The sequence below is a fragment of the Onthophagus taurus genome, chromosome 2 (assembly GCF_036711975.1).
Source record: "Onthophagus taurus isolate NC chromosome 2, IU_Otau_3.0, whole genome shotgun sequence".
Taxonomy (NCBI): Eukaryota; Metazoa; Arthropoda; class Insecta; order Coleoptera; family Scarabaeidae; genus Onthophagus; species Onthophagus taurus.
In genome coordinates, this window is record NC_091967.1 from 26,939,810 (window position 1) to 26,957,346 (window position 17,537).

General features: G+C 33.4%; 1 protein-coding gene and 2 long non-coding RNA genes across 7 annotated transcripts; 2 read left to right on the plus strand and 1 right to left on the minus strand.

The window, feature by feature from the left end:
• Window positions 1-169: 169 nt before the first annotated feature.
• Window positions 170-7,440, plus strand: LOC111429232 (RAN, member RAS oncogene family). 4 transcript variants are annotated; one of them, XM_071194580.1, is made up of 4 exons: window positions 362-619; window positions 768-819; window positions 6,238-6,694; window positions 6,759-7,440. In XM_071194580.1, exons 3-4 carry the CDS (start codon window positions 6,263-6,265, stop codon window positions 6,972-6,974), a joined length of 648 nt encoding a protein of 215 aa, XP_071050681.1. In that variant the 5' UTR covers window positions 362-619; window positions 768-819; window positions 6,238-6,262; the 3' UTR covers window positions 6,975-7,440. The 4 variants fall into 4 exon arrangements, with proteins under 4 accessions (XP_022920862.1, XP_071050681.1, XP_022920863.1 ...); XM_023065094.2 differs by lacking the exons at window positions 362-619; window positions 768-819 and adding an exon at window positions 170-276; XM_023065095.2 differs by lacking the exon at window positions 768-819.
• Window positions 7,441-9,347: 1,907 nt separating this feature from the next.
• Window positions 9,348-11,757, plus strand: LOC111428693 (uncharacterized). Its single transcript, XR_011639786.1, has 3 exons — window positions 9,348-10,672; window positions 10,735-10,996; window positions 11,059-11,757. It is a non-coding gene; the product is annotated as an uncharacterized lncRNA (long non-coding RNA).
• Window positions 11,729-13,440, minus strand: LOC139429084 (uncharacterized). 2 transcript variants are annotated; one of them, XR_011639785.1, is made up of 4 exons: window positions 12,768-13,438; window positions 12,516-12,710; window positions 12,159-12,445; window positions 11,729-12,091 (listed from the first exon to the last, which is right to left on the minus strand). It is a non-coding gene; the product is annotated as an uncharacterized lncRNA (long non-coding RNA). The 2 variants fall into 2 exon arrangements; XR_011639784.1 differs by having other exon boundaries at window positions 12,159-12,710; window positions 12,768-13,440.
• Window positions 13,441-17,537: the final 4,097 nt, after the last annotated feature.

Genomic DNA, 17,537 nt, shown 5'->3' on the forward strand with positions numbered 1-17,537 from the left:
CACGATCAATTTTATTAAAAACTAATTTTTTTACAAAAATTCTATGTTTTAATTCAAAATCTAACCACCAAAATCGCTTTGCAATATTTTTTACTATCGAATTTAAATCGTTGTTATATTAAAAACACTTTAGTTTAATACTTGATTTTGGTTGGTGAATCATTTGGTTCAGACACGAGGGGACGCCATTGTGAGCTCTAACGACTTTAGCGGTTAGTAAGTGTCATCGTTGTATTTCCAGTCCATCCGTGTTTATCGAACGATTTTATTGCAAAGGTAAGTTTTCTAACTCGTCTATGATCGATTAGTTCGCGTATTTTCATCCGAACACTTGTAAAACGCTCAAAAAATATTCTTAAAGTCGGCATTTAGATATCAAAATCCTGTGATACGTTGCGATGGCGCCATTCACCATTTAAATTAAAAACGATTCTCAACGTGTTTAAACACTTTCAAACGTTTAACGTGTTGATTTCACGATCATTTTCGTTTTATTAATCAGATAATCTTGTCGCTCTTTGACAATCGACAGAATTTCTCGCTTTTTCATCACGGAATTTTCCATGCGGTTTCGATAACGTTCAGGTGAAGAGGTTAATTTTTGTATTTAAATAAGAAGGTAACTATATTTCTAAGATTTATTAATCGCTTTTATTGAATTCGTTAAAAAAAATAAGGTAAGAATTAAAAGATTTCTTTGTTATAGTTTATTTTAGGTTAGGAACCCGCCCTAACCTCAAAATCTAATCTGTACTTTGCCGTTTTAGGTATAATTCAAGAATCGTCATGACGCTTAAAAATCGACGGGAAATCATTCAAGTAAGCCGTTACAAATAAAAAAAAGTGCGGAAAAGTGTGAAATTTACTGAAAAATCACTTTAAAGTTTCGACGTGACGTCATTACTACCATATATTTTTGCAGCATTTGGTTAAAACGCATATTTTTGAGTGGTAAACCCAATACTTTCTAGTTCTAGGTCTAGTGTTCTAATTTTACACTATCACTAGAAATAACACAAGACCTAGAACTAGAATCATTCAGGTTTAGCCATCTTGAGAGACTTGAGGCTAAATCCGAATGTTTCTAGTTCTAGGTCTAGTGTTAGTTCTAGTTTTAAATGTATTTTGTGTTGAATGTAGAATATTTTTATTGAAAAAAAAGTAGAGCTAACACTACACCTAGAACCAAAAACATTAAGATTTATGTGTGTCTTAAGACGTCTAAACCTGAATGTTTAGCCATCTTGAGAGATGTGGGGCTAAATCCAAATGTTTCTAGTTCTAGGTCTAGTGTTAGTTCTAGTTTTAAATGTATTTAACGTTAGTTGATTGTGGTATATTTTTATTGAAAAAAAAGTACAACTACCACTACACCTAGAACTAATTAGCATAAAATATCATTATGTTGCATATTTTTATTGCACTAAAACTAGAACCAACACTAGACCTAGAACTAGGAACATTCAGATTTAGCCATGTGTCTCTTAAGACAACTAAACCTGAATGTTTCTAGTTTTAGGTTTAATGTTAGTTCTAGTAACAGTGGTAGGTAGCGCTAGTTAGCATAAGATATCACTATGTTGTATATTTTTATTGCACTAAAACTAGTTTTAACACTTCAGACGCACAGCTACACCCGATACTTTCTAGTTGTAGGTGTAGTTTTACACTACCACTAGAACTAACACAAGACCTAGAACTAGAATCATTTGGGTTTAGCCGTCTTGAGAGACTTGGGGCTAAATCCGAATGTTTCTAGTTCTCGGTCTAGTGTTAATTCTAGTTTTAAATGTATTTCGTGTTGAATGTAGAATATTTTTATTGAAAAAAAAGTAGAACTAACACTACACCTAGAACCAAAAACATTCAGATTTATATGTGTGTCTTAAGACGTCTAGACCTGAATGTTTCTAGTTTTAGGTCTAATGTTAGTTTTAGTTACAGTGGTAAATAGCGCTAGTTAGCATAAGATATGGCGATAATTGATTCAATGTTCATCGTGGGTTGTAAGTGACAAGTAAAGACTCCTTGGGAACGATGAAAAATTTATTTTTATTACAAGATCAGTGCAACATGTTTCGAGATTTAAAATCTCTTCATCAGGCACGACTAGAAACACAAAATTAGAGCAAGAAATTGTTATACAAAAATTTAATTTTGTTTAATTTAACTATACTAAATAATTTTTCCCCTTTCAGATTTAAACAGTTCAATTAATTTCAATTTTATTAAAACCAGTTTTTTAACGATGAAAAGTAAGTGGCCATTTTTCTCGATTTCCGAATATTTTTAACTAAACTAACTTGCCCTTAAGGCCTTAAATTTTAGTAATGCCTATTGTTTCTTCCAATCGCCTCCAAATTTCACCTTGTTTGTCAGATGGTCAATTTTATGCTCCGTAAGGAATTGACGGTAATTAAACAAAATTAAATTTATGTATAACAATTTCTTGCTCTAATTTTGTGTTTCTAGTCGTGCCTGATGAAGAGATTTTAAATCTCGAATCATGTTGCACTGATCTTGTAATAAAAATAAATTTTTCATCGTTCCCAAGGAGTCTTTATTTGTCACTTAGCATAAGATATCACTATGTTGTATATTTTTTTTGCACTAAAACTAGAACTAACACTAGACCTAGAACTAGAAACATTCAGATTTAGCTGTGTGTCTCTTAAGACAGCTAAACCTGAATGTTTCTAGTTTTAGGTCTAATGTTAGTTCTAGTAACAGTGGTAGGTAGCGCTAGTTAGCATAAGATATCACTATGTTGTATATTTTTATTGCACTAAAACTAGTTCTAACACCTCAGACGCACAGCTACACCCGATACTTTCTAGTTGTAGGTCTAGTGTTAGGTCTAGTTTTACACTAACACTACCACTAGAACTAACACAAGACCTAGAACTAGAATCATTTGGGTTTAGCCGTCTTGAGAGACTTGGGGCTAAATCCGAATGTTTCTAGTTCTAGGTCTAGTGTTAGTTCTAGTTTTAAATGTATTTCGTGTTGAATGTAGAATATTTTTATTGAACAAAAAGTAGAACTAACACTACACCTAGAACCAAAAACATTCGGGTTTATCAGTGTGTCTCTTAAGACAGCTAAACCTGAATGTTTCTAGTTTTAGGTCTAATGTTAGTTCTAGTAACAGTGGTAGGTAGCGCTAGTTAGCTTAAAATATCACTATGTTGCATATTTTTATTGCACCAAAACTAGAACCAACACTAGACCTAGAACTAGAACCATTCAGGTTTAGCCATATGTCTCTTAAGACAGCTAAACCTGAATGTTTCTAGTTTTAGGTCTAATGTTAGTTCTAGTGGCAGTGGTAGGTAGCGCTAATTAGCATAAGATATCACTATCTTGCATATTTTTATTGCACTAAAACTAGAACCAACACTAGACCTAGAGCTAGAACCATTCAGGTTTAGCCATGTGTCTCTTAAGACAGCTAAACCTGAATGTTTCTAGTTTTAAATTTTTTTCTTTAACTGCAGGTTTAAGGTCAACAAAAAAAGGACTAAATTTTTAAAACATCAATATTTCGAAACTTTTATTGTTTCTTCTTCAGGATGATTCGGTTGTTTTAAAAATTGGAACAGGAAATGTTTTAAAAATTTAGTCCTTTTTTTTTTTGACCTTAAACCTGAAGTTAAAGAAAAAAATTTCAAATCTATTAACTGAGATCGCTCACATTTCGTTTTTAGTCTTTCTAGTTTTAGGTCTCATATTAGTTTTAGTGACAGTGGTAAGTAGCGCTAGTTAGCATAAAATATCATTATGTTGCATATTTTTATTGCACTAAAACGAGAACTAACACTAGACCCAGAACTAGAAACATTCAGGTTTAGCCGTGTGTCTCTTAAGACAGCTAAACCGAAATGTTCCCAGTTTTAGGTCTAATGTTAGTTCTAGTAACAGTGATAGGTAGCGCTAATTAGCATAAAATATCACTATGTTGCATATTTTTATTGCACTAAAACTAGAACCAACACTAGACCTAGAACTAGAACCATTCAGGTTTAGCCATGTCTCTTAAGACAGCTAAACCTGAATGTTTCTAGTTTTAGGTCTAATGTTAGTTCTAGTGATAGCGGTAGGTAGCGCTAATTAGCATAAGATATCACTATGTTGCATATTCTTATTGCACTAAAACTAGAACCAACACTAGACCTAGAACTAGACCCGTTCAGGTTTAGCCATGTGTCTCTTAAGACAGCTAAACCTGAATGGTTCTAGTTTTAGGTCTCATGTTAGTTCTAGTGATAGTGGTAGGTAGCGCTAATTAGCTAAACCTGAATGTTTCTAGTTTTAGGTCTAATGTTAGTTCTAGTGATAGCGGTAGGTAGCGCTAATTAGCATAAGATATCACTATGTTGTATATTTTTATTGCATTAAAACTAGAACTAACACTTCAGACGCACGGCTAAACGCGATACCAAGGTGTATAGAACATAAGGTTACCTCATTCCCTATGCCTCTGTAGTACCGATTATTACCACGCAGATTGACGTCACTGGTTCGATACAGTCAGAATAAAAGATAGCCTATACTGTGGCACAGGCTATATAAAATATTCAAACCTCGCATCGTGTTGTGTTGTTCATAGAACCAGCTACGTCACTGACCCACCTTGCCTCTCAGAGGAGGAGAATCGGTATTGGGTAACCTTATGTTCTATAGACCTTGCGCGATACTTTTTAGTTGTAGGTCTAGTGTTAGTTCTAGTTTCACACTAGCACTAGAACTAACACAAAACCTACTTTCTTGTCACTATGAATAGTTTTTGGTGCGATAGACCATAACGCGGCGTTGTAAACAACTTGTCAAAAGATCTTCCCTTGATAGTTCTTCGTACACAGGTTTCACTGCGTTGAAAACATCATTGCCGATTGCTGGCTTGTGAGTGTACTCATCGATTTCTGACAAAGCGGCGTACGCTTTTTGCCAGGAACACCATGAGTCGGCACCAACTGGACAATTGTCATGCTTTGGAGTTTCATCTGTTGAAATTTTATTATACAAAGTAGCCCATATCTCTTTTTTCATGTCCTTCACTGAATCGCAATTTCTGCGAATAGCCAATCCATAATATAAGGAAAGTTCATCAATTAATTTTCCTGTTAATTTTCCTTTGCCTCCTAATCTTTTTCTGAACGTGATCGACGCATTTTTTTTTTTGGTTACTATTACACTGTCATAGGGCTGAGCGTCCATAATACCTTTGAAGGTTTTGCTGTTTCCGTCTCCTACGTAAAAACAGCACTTCAAATTATGTTTTTCTTCGGATCGTTGAAACATCTCTATGACGGAGTCCACTTCCATTTTTCCTGAAGATCCGACATGGTTTATATCACATATTTCTTTATGATCTTCGACCCAATCTTGAAATTCCTCAGTATCTTCTTTACCTTTCCAGTAACTACACTTTTTACAAATTTTTGACTTTATATTTGGAATTACTCCTTTGTTCGATAGAAGTCGGGTAAAGTTTTCTACGAAAATGAGTTTTTGTGATGCTATTGTTTATTCAGGTACCCGAAAGCCTACTTAAATAGCGTTTTTGAAAAATGATATTTTATGTTTTTTTTTTACTTTTTTGTCAAAATACCTGCATATACAATGGATAAAAAATGAAACAAAAAGTGGATACAGAAATCTTAGTATTTCCGGTGAGGTGTGTTACAAAAATCAATTTTTTAATCAACATTCCGCAAATGTTTTCTGTCATTGGATTCTCATTCTAGACAGTATAAAGAACACTTTTAAGCAAAAAAAAATGATTTTTTTTTTCATTTCAAAGGTGGCATACCCCCTTAAGACCACTAAACCTGAATGTTTCTAGCTTTAGGTCTAATGTTAGTTCTAGTGACCGTGGTAGGTAGCGCTAGTTAGCATAAAATATCACACTATGTTGTATATTTTTATTGCATTAAAACTAGAACTAGGAACATTCGGGTTTTGCCGAGCGTCTTCAGACCCGAATGGTTCTAGTCTAGGTATTGTGTTAGATCTAGTGATAGTGTAAAACTAGAACTAGAAACGTTCTGGTTTAGCCATGCGTCATAAAACGTGACGTCAAATCGACACTTTAATGTGATTTTTCGGTATATTACACTTTTCCACACTATCTTTTTATTTTTGACGTGTTTTTTGGGTCGTTGATTTTTAAGCCACATGATGATTCTTGAATTTTTCCCGGTTATAGTCTAATAATTTATTTATTTTATTCGTTAGGTGTTTTAATAAGAAAAATCAAATCATGGCTGCTGAACAAGATATGCCAACGTTTAAATGCGTTTTGGTTGGAGATGGTGGTACCGGTAAAACAACCTTTGTTAAAAGACACTTAACGGGTGAATTTGAAAAAAAATACGTCGCAACATTGGGAGTAGAAGTCCATCCCTTAGTTTTCCACACTAATCGGGGTCCGATTCGCTTCAACGTTTGGGATACAGCCGGACAAGAGAAATTCGGTGGCCTGCGAGATGGTTATTACATCCAAGGTCAATGTGCTGTTATTATGTTTGATGTAACATCGAGAGTAACTTACAAAAACGTTCCCAATTGGCACAGAGATTTAGTGAGAGTTTGCGAGAATATTCCAATCGTTTTATGTGGAAATAAAGTTGATATTAAGGATAGGAAAGTTAAAGCAAAGAGTATTGTGTTTCACAGAAAGAAAAATTTACAGGTAAATAAATAAAAAACAATTAAATAATTTATTGTTAATTAATTAAAAATCTTTTTAATTGTAGTATTACGATATTTCTGCTAAGTCAAATTATAATTTCGAAAAGCCATTTTTATGGTTAGCACGTAAACTGATTGGTGATCCGAATCTGGAATTCGTAGCCATGCCTGCTTTAGTTCCACCAGAAGTTACGATGGATCCAAATTGGCAACAACAGATCGAAAAGGATCTCAAAGAGGCTCAAGAAACTGCTTTGCCCGAGGATGATGAAGATTTATAAAAAAGATTTGTTGCATTTAATCCATTACTATTTTTTTTAACAATTGTAAATTATCAAAAAAGGAAAATGAAACCGACAGGAGACTCAAACATTGTTAATAGCGTCTCTAACTTTTTTTTTTGTTAACGAATTTATTTAAACCCAGTAATAAAGTGTACTAAACTTATTAATAGTAATAATGTTCTTGTTGAAGAGTGATTCAAAAAAGTTGTGTGTATGTCTGTTCATTGTTAGATCTAAAATGAAAATGAGAGTAGGAATGAGATACAAAGCGAATGTATTTTAATTATAATGAGATAAGATGTTTTTTGCTTTGACTTGAGAATGAGTTTTTAGTGTAATGCTTGAAATTGTACATCGCATTTGCTGATTGAACCTGAAAATTGTTCTAAATTATAAACATTTCGTTTTCTTTTGTACTGATTAAATTTAAAGCTCTTTATGAATAAAATTCTTTTGATTTTTATTGGCTGTTTAAGATTTGTAACCTAACTATACTAAGGGCAGATCTTACAAGTGTTGGTATAATCAGTGGAATAGTTATTCCCAGAATAATTTATTCTCGGCATTAATTTAACGAATGCGTCTTATAAAACCTTTCTTATGCCAGAATAATTATTGTAATGGTTGGTAATACTGTGGGTATAACGCGCAGCGCGCATGTTTGTTTACGTTTAGCAACTGTCAAATTGATCAGCCATTATTCTGTTTTTATTTTCATTTTACGTCCTTACGAATATGAATGTGAACAAAATATTTTTAAGTTGTGGTATTAATAGTTCTACATAGTAACAGTGCTAGTGTAAAACTAGAACTAACACTAGATCTAGAACTAGAAACACTTGGGTTAACTGTACAGGGTGGGCAAATTTGGGTGTTATTATAGGCTACCTCAGAAACTATAAAAGATACGAAAAAAGTAGGTGCTATGTCTCGGTCTCCTTTTTCGAGACTAACCCAATCCCGCAAACACGAAACCTCTATCTTCTTTTGTTTTTAAGTTATAGCCAAAAAGTCAAATTTTTGTGATTCCAAAAAATGCTCATATTTCGTTTATTTTTGACATTAGAGAAATGGGGTTGATACGTTCTTAAGACACTTTTTTAAGTAGAATATACTACCGTTGAAAAATTTAAAAAATATTTGATGATTTTTGAGATACAACACAACGTTGTATTTTTTTAAATAGTAGATTATGGTGTTACTGAAAAGAGCATATTTTTAGCTTTCCAATGATGTATAGCACGCATGGTGTATTTGGGGAAAAAAAGCGTTATTTTTTAATTTTAAAATATTAAAGATTAATATCCAAAATTTTAATTATAGTAGGCGAGGAAAATCTTAAATGCCACTTAGTTACTATAGTAACGTGAGTTTACTGATCATTTCATTCATGAATTTTTCGAAACGAGTTTCCCGTTTAAAAATTCCTCATTATCTTTAAATACATAAAACGAAAAATTAAAAAATGATTCTTTGAAAATGTTAGATAAGGCTACATATCCCATATAAACATCGTTTCAATGGAAAGTCCGCTGCCCAGTTTATGATCCCTAATCTTCCTCTATCTCGCCCAATTTCAAAAGAAAAAGTTGCTAATATGAAAAAACTTCTAAATCTCATGGTTGGGGAAAACTGGGAAAATACTACCGAAAATTTCATTCATTGATACCCAACTGTTCTAACCTTACAACCAGTAAGTTTAGTAGAAGAAGATGACAGTCTGTTACTGTTTAGTTCCTGAAGTTGTTGTTCATATTTAATTATTCATTAATTAATACGTTTTTTGTATTTTTAATAAACAAACTTAATCTACAAATCATTTTTTATTGGTGAACAAAGTCAGGGATAAGACACTGAGAAATTTAAATCAACTATTTAAAGTTTATATTCGTTTGTACAAAACCAACTTTATCCTGCATAATGGTACAAGACCAACTTTGTGTCATATTCGTGCAAAACCATATAGCAATTAGGTAGTATTTACTGTCCAAACCCACCTACTATAATCAAAGTTTTGAACTTTAGAGCTTACTATTTTGGAATTGAAAATTAACGCTTATTTTCCGCAAATACACCATACATGCGATACATCATTGGAAAGCTAAAAATATGCTCTTTTCATTAACATCATAATCAAGTATAGTTTGTATTTAAAAAAACACAACTTTGTGTTGTATCTCAAAAATCATCAAATATTTTTAAAATTTTTCTAAAGTGCAGTATATTTTACTTAAAAAAGGTTCTTAAGAACGTATCAACCCCATTTCTCTAATTTCAAAAATAAACGAGATATGAGCATTTTTTGATGAAATCACGAAAATTTGACTTTTCGGCCATAACTTAAAAACAAAAGACGATAGAGGTTTGGTGTTTCCGGGATTGGATTAGTCTCGAAAAAAGAGACCGGGACATGGCACCTACTTTTTTCGTATCTCTTATAGTTTCTGAGATAGCCTATAATAACATCCAAATTTGCCCACCCTGTACGTCTCTTAAGACGGGTAAACCCGAATGTTTCTAGTTCTACGTCTAGTGTTAGTTCTAGTTTTACACTAGCACTGTTACCATGTAGAACTAACACTATACCTAGAACTAGAATCATTTGGGTTTAGCCGCACGTCTCTAAAGATGGCTAAACCCGAATGATTCTAGTTTTAGGTATAGTGTTAGTTCTGATGATAGCACTAATGTAAAACTAGAACTAACACTAGACCTAGAACTAGAAAGTTTCGGGTTTAGCCGTGCGTCTTCAGACGCACGAATGTTTCTAGTTCTAGGTCTAGTGTTAGTTCTAGTTTTATAGTTATTCAGCGCTAGATTGTTGTATATTTATGGAACTAAGGGCCGATCTTACAAGTGTTGGTATAATCAGTGGAATAGTTTCTTATGCCAGAATAGTTATTCCAATGGTTGGTAATACTGTGGGTATAACGCGCAGCACGCATGTGGTTTGTTTAAGTTTAGCGACTGTCAAATGTGCTGTCAAACTGTGTTTACCATTATTCTGTTTTTGTTTTCATTACGTCCTTACAAATATGAATGTGAACGTAGATGTGTTTCTTCGATATAACGGATCTACTTAGAACAAAATATTTTTAAGTTGTGGTATTAATACTATCTATTTACTACATCAGTATATTTAAATATAAATGTCAGTGGTCATCATAGATATAGTTATCCCTTCACAAATATTTCACCAATTACGTTTCATTTCCGTTTCTAATGTTAACATTCAGGGCTACCATCTATGTTCTATCTCGCATAATCTATATCTGACAGATACGTAACTCATGGATAAACTTGTCTAACAGATAACCTCAGTTACGCGTTTATCCAGCAACTTTCTACCCGACAGGCAGCAAACCACAAGATAGAAAACAGATGGTACCCCTGAGTGTTAACATTAGAAACGGAAATAAAACATGATTGGTCAAATTTGTATAATTGACTTTAGTTTGTGAAGTTGATTTGTGAGTTCTTGCATGAGTATTTATTAGAAAGCGATGAAGATGAGGATATTTTTCCAACTTTTACATTATAAACGTCGACCATATATTATAAAAGAAAGACAAAAGTCAAAACCACTTTGAGGATTTAGATGACCAAGATTTTTTTGTTAGATTTCGATTAAAAAAGAGTACAGTTTTGTCAATCTTGGTTAAAATTGAGACGAGATTAGAATTCCAAACTGACAGGTTTATATTTCATAATAATAATAAATAACTAATTTATAATTTATAAATAATCGAATTTTTAGGAATCACATCATCTCTCCTATCGACCAATTGCTCCTTGCACTGAGATTCTATGCTACAGGAAAGTTCTTGATTTCATGTGGCGATTATTTTAATGTTAGTAAGAGCAGTAATATTGTAAAAAGAGTATCTACTGCGCTTGCAGAATTGGCACCAGAATATATACGTATGCCTACTGGTGACCAAGTAGAGAAATCACAAGAACAATTTTTCCACGGGTGATAGGCAGTATCGACTGTACTCATATTAGCATTATTTCGCCAGGTAAGCAATCTCTTTTAATCGAAACATATGAATTAATATTAATGAGTGGATAATAATTATAGGTGGACCACGTGCAGAGACATTCCGGAATCGAAAGGGCTTTTTTTCATTGAATGTTCAAACTGTGTCCTCGGTGGATTTAAAAATTTTGGATATTGTTGCTCGTTGGCCAGGATCGGCCCACGATCAACACATCTTTGATAATTCATTATTAAAGCAAAGGTTTGAAAATAATGAGTTTGGTAATGCTTTGCTAGTGGGTGACAGCGGATATCGTAATACCAAATATTTGGTAACACCTTTGCTGAATACCCGAAATTGAGTAGAAGAACTATATAATGAATCTTTAATAAGAACTAGAAATCCAGTGGAACGGCAATATGGCGTGTGGAAGAGAAGATTTCCTGTACTTGCACTCAAGCTCCGATTGAAACTAGAAACTCCAATGACAGTAATTGTTGCTACAGCTGTGCTACATAACATAGCAATAAATACAAAGGAAGAAATATATCCATATGATCCTGGAATAAATGTAAACACTGTCGAGGTAGATAACCTTGATATAGAAGATGGTGAATTACTAGGAAATGCTAGAAATCAACTTTTGGCGAATTATTTCCCTAACCTCTTAAATTAATATTTATAACATAATAATCAATTTTATTTAGATATTATTTGAATTCGTATAATTTAAAGAATTCGTATAAATGTGGATTGTTGTTTATTAACAAATACGTCGTCTATAAATAGTTGAATTTAAATAAAAAATAGTATACTCAAATATCACTTATAAGTTATAACAACATAACAAATTACAAAAAAAAAATCAATGGCGATCTAATCCCCAGATTGATAATGTTGAAATTTCAATTTTGCTATTTCTAATTCCATTTGAAGTGTACGTAATTTTACGGCTTCTTGTTCTTTTTGTATGTTAAGTATTTCCATCTTTATTTTATGCTCTTCTGCTGCCCAAATATTTTGCTTACTAGTCTGTTCTGTGAGTGCTGTTAATAAACTTTCCTTTCCTTCTGCCAACTTTTCAAATTGCGTTGATACGGATTTGTTACAACTTTTTTTAATAACAGGACCATTCTATAAAAGTAAGTATAATAAACATCAAGTAACACCGTAGTGCATAACTCTGCATAATCAGACTTACTTCTCAACTCATTTTCATTTTGACATTGTTTTTGCGTAATAACTTCCGAAGGAATTACTTCTATGATTGGGGTAATCTCTACTTCTGATATAGTGTTTGGAGGAATATTTTGTGTTTCCAAAGAAGAAGAAGTGTTATCCTGGAAATTACTTTGAAGTTGTAATGCCGGATGTTTTTCGGTTTGTAGCATTGCAACTAAAATGCATTCCAGTGGCACATAACTTTTTCTTCTGTGACGTCCTTTGTTACATTTGTATCGATATTATTAACGTCCATACCATTCATTACTAACAAATGAATTTTTAAAAAATACCACCTAACTTAAAAGAAAAGGCATTTGCCTTTTTCATAAATTACTTGAGTCACTCTCATAGCTACTTTTTAATCCTGTTACAAACAACAAAATTGTATCTGTAAGTTCTTTCCCACTTTCGGTGGATGGAGCTGGTTCTTTTATTGGCTAATTAAGTAATTTTTGTGCGCAGAATAATTTTTTTTTATTTCCTTTTTTATCCCATCATATTTCATTCTCATTTGTTTTGTAGATCTTGGCTAAAGCCATGAATTCAGATTATTTTATATTTGTTTTATTTCAACGTTTTTACTTACTATTCCAATACTATAACAATTAAATTTTGCAGTAATTTTACCCCAACATTCATCTTTTTGTTTCCATGTTACAGCGTCACGTCGGTACTCTTATTTTCTATTATATTTTTATATTTGTTTGCCAAATCAATCAACAAGTTTTTTTCTGCTTTAGTAAAATTGGAGGATCTTTTCACTTTCTCCTGCTTATCCATCACCACAATAGCTTAATTTATTTTTGACTTTGACCTTTGAATTATGTTATATTTTGATTTTCATGTCATTTCCTTTCACCAAGCAACCAAACTTGCGCGCATATCTTTTTGACAATATCTAATAGGTAAACCCTTAACCAGTACTTCAATCTGGTGGGTATCCAAATGTCATATTTATCTAAAAGATAGTCGACGTTATCTATTAGATACAATTTTAACCGACAGATAAATCGATTTAACTAGATATTGATAAACCGGCCCTAAATCAGATAAAACCGATTTGCGATTTGAATTTATTAGAGTAGATTTCTCATTCTTGTGGGGTATTTTAATTTCGTAATTTTTCTTGCATTACTGGTCAAACAAACGAAGCATACAAAGCTGCACAAGAAATTGCAAAATATGGAAGTTAACAAAATGTAAAAGGTTATCACGTTGGAAAGACGTTGACACTGCTGAAAGAAAGGTTTCTATTGGACTTCTTTTGAAATGGGACCTTGTTCTTTTCCTACAATAGAATATTGGAGTACAGGATGGTTCAAATTCGATGTCCGAACAGGCTATCTTGGAAACTATAAGAGTTAGAAAAAAAGTAGCTTACATGTCATGATCTCGTTTTTCGAGAAACTGCTAATGCCAAAAACCTCAAAGCGCTATCGTCTTTTGTTTTTCCCCTAGAGGCCAAAATGGAAAATATCGTAAAACCAGCAAGTGCAATTGAAGAGCCTGGTGCAAGAATGGGATAAGTAACAATATGTAAATTGTTCAGTGAAGGCAAAAAACTTTTTTAATTTCATGTTTGTAATTAAAGTGATGAGTTGATTAGAATAAATAAGAATGACAATTTTATCTGAGCAAATGTCAGTTTTTCCATATATTGTGAAATCATAGTAAAAAAACAAATTGTGGTGCAAGAAGGAGATATGTGAATGTATATTTCATTTGTTTTGGGAGAGGTTGGAGAAAGGATCAAATAACATTGAAAACTTTTTATTATTTCAAAAAAGATGAGGAAACACTTTTATTAACAAAATAAACAAAACAATTTTTAACAACACGTAAAAAATATCAAAAATCTTCCTCAGAAGTGCTACCGACAGCTCTGAAGAACCCACTGAATCGGAATGTGAGTTTTTTGAAGCATAATACTTCAACTTCTTCATTTTCTATTGCTTGTAAAGACTTTTCCTTAAAATCGCTATATATTGCTTGTAGAGGCAACTGTCTTAAGAATTACCACATAAAGTGTGTGAATATTACCGCGGACAACTACACAAAGATGAGGGAGGACGGATCACTCAAATCCTAGACCTGCAATGTTTGTGAAGAAGAAACTAACCTTAAAGGAAAATGGAAGTGTGTTAAAATTGGAAGATTACATTCTTGATAAAATAAATAAAGAAATAAATCGTATCCTAACAAATGAGATAAAATTATTAAAGGAACAAATAGAAAGGCAGAAAACTGTATCAAGTTCGAAAATGAATCCAACAGATTGAGATATACTGCTGATAAACACCAATTTAAAAAGTCCACCACCTGGTATGAAGCAAAAAAATCAGCTCTCGAAAGAAGAACGTGTTACAAAACAAAATACTGACCAAACAAAAAATTAAAAAGTTCAACGACCGGAGAACAAAATAATTACACCTAAATACTCTGATATAGCATCTCGTAATTCCCAAGCTGCTGAAATTTAAAAAAAATAATGGAGAAGAAAGACAAATCAAGTCAGGAACAGAAACCGACTTTACGTTTGTATCATATAAAAAACGTAAGTCGTCGTTACATACAATAAGAGGAACTGATACAAATACTTCACTAAAGGGTGTAGAGCAACACAACCGAAAACGAAGTAAAAAATTACCTGGAAAATAAAAGTATTAGCTACGTAAAATGCGAACGAATTACAGCAAAAAGACCAGATGAATATGCTTCATATAAAATCTCACTACCAAATCAGTACTTGGAAACCACTAAACAATCAGATTTATGGCCATCAGCTGTCAGAGTGAATCGTTTTTTAGAAAAGATTTACAACAGAAAACCTGTTAAATAGAACACAAACAAAATCTATCAAGTGATTATTATAATTATACAAACTTAAACATAAACAAAAATAAAATTAAAAAGCAAATACAGATAGTAAACTTAATACACTGTTGGAAATAATTCACGAGCACACCCTGTATAATCTGAACGCGTGTGTCTAGCGCAATAAAATTTGGTATGGAAGTAGTACTAAAGTAGTGTAACTTACTCTCACATGGAGAGCGGCACAACTCTGCTGGGAGGAGAAACATCAATAGCGAGAGTATCCCCCGTGAGCTTCGCGTACCATCGCTACACGACGTGGCATGGAGTCTATAAGTCGCTATTTGTAGCGAGAGGGATGGCCAACCATGCCACCTCAACTCGCCTCCATAGCTCCTCAACGTTAGCCGAGGAAGCCGGATAACGTAGAAGTCTCCGACCAGTCATTTCCCAAACATGTTTGATCGGATGCAGATTCGGAAACCGAGCTAGCCATGGAAGCATTCGTATACGGTGGTCTTCCACAAAGGTCTGTACAACACGCCCGATGTGCTATCGTACGTTGTCGTGCATGTATAGCAGACCTGGGGGCCGCCTAACGTAGGGAAGCACAACAGACCGTAGCACCTCATCTACGTATAGTTGACCCGTCATGGTCTGCTATACACGCAGCAGACGTGTACGTCCACCATGTGTAATAGCACCCCATACCATAATGCTCGGTTGTCGGTGGATAGGGCATTCTTGCACACACTGCTCGAGTAGACGATCACCACGTCTCCGACGAACTAAAATTCGCGCATCACCGCATCCTCAATTCGAATCTTGATTCGTCGGACAACAAAATGTCCCTCTACTCGACCGGTATTTTCCATCCACTTCGGTCTCCATAGCGACGGAATGTTCCACTTGGAAGGGCGGCGCAGTCAACAATGCCGCGACGGAACAACTCGAAACTCCCTGATTAAACTCGTCTACAGTAAACCTTTGTGCTCCGCAAATATTATGGATTTATCTTCACGCGTTCAGATTATATAGGGTGTGCTCGTGAATTATTTCCAACAGTGTATACAGGCTTAAAAAATAAAATAAACCAACTACAATACATACTTACCACAAAAACAGGAATAAATATAACAGCGATCACTGAGCACTGGATGACGAAAGAAGAGATAAAAATTTTAAGTTTTCCAGGTTATTATGTTGGATCTTGTAACTGCAGGAAACTTTTTTCAAGAGGAGATTTTCTTACTACTGATAGATGAAGAATATTTGTCTGAGTCAATTGACTTAGACCAATACATTAAAGAAAAAGACATTGAACTTTGAGCAGTTAAAATCCCAGTACTGAATTCCATTTTTTTTAGTAGTGAATCACTGACCAGATGGAGACTATAGAGAATTTTTGGGAAAAATGGAAGAAATTTTACATTTCGTAATAGGAAAACAAAATTAAAAAAATATATTTATAATGGGGGACTACAATATATGTATCAATGAAAAATCATTAATTAATGAGGAGTTGTTAGCTATTTTACTAGAATATGGACTTACACTGTGTAGATAACATCTTCATAAACAGATTCGCAATAGTCGCAATGGATAGAACAGTAAATTGGCATTTGGGTGATCATCTGGCCCAAGAAGCAAGCATCGTTCTTGAGCATAAAGAAACAACTAAGAAAAAAATTAAAACAAGACTGATATATAAGGTAACAGTAGAACAGTTCAAAAATCTATTAAAAAGAAGTGATTGGACAAGAATAAAAGACCAAAGAGCTGATGCCCAAACTAGCTATACTGAGTTTCATAACATAGTTACATCGTGTTATGAGACGGCTTTTCGTGAAATCATAAAAAAAGATAAAACAAATACAATTTATATAAAAATGGATTCGGACGAACTAAGAAGAATGAAGAATAATCTGGATGCAATTTTCACTGTAGCAGAAGTTACGAAGGATAGTAAATTCAGGTATCTGTATAAGGTTAAAAAGAAAAATTACAGAAGACTTATAGATGAAACAAAAAAAGATGCTTACAAAGATTATATGAATAATTCTGAAAATAAGATAGCTGCTGCATGGAATGTTGTGAAACAGAAAACCGGAAAACTGGTGCAAAGGAAAGTAACCGAATCACATCTAGAGGCAAGTGACCTAAAGGACTACTATGTATAAATAGCACAAACGAAAGCAGGTAGCATGATAAGAAAAGATCTAATAGAGTTCAAACAAATAGAACAAGTTGAAGCTATACAACTAAAACAAATTGAAGAGGAAGAGATTGAAGCGATAATAAAGAACTTGAATAAAACAAACACTAATGATGTGTATAGAATGACAACAAAAGTACTCCAGAATATAGAACCTATAATAAGGGTAATGTTGTGTAACCTATTAAATAAATGCTTAAGAGACGGTGTTTTTTCCAAATGAACTGAAATATATAAGAGTAACTCCTATTCATAAACAAGGGGACGCGACTAATAAAAGTAATTACAGACCGATATCAATAATACCCGTAATTTCCAAAGTTTTTG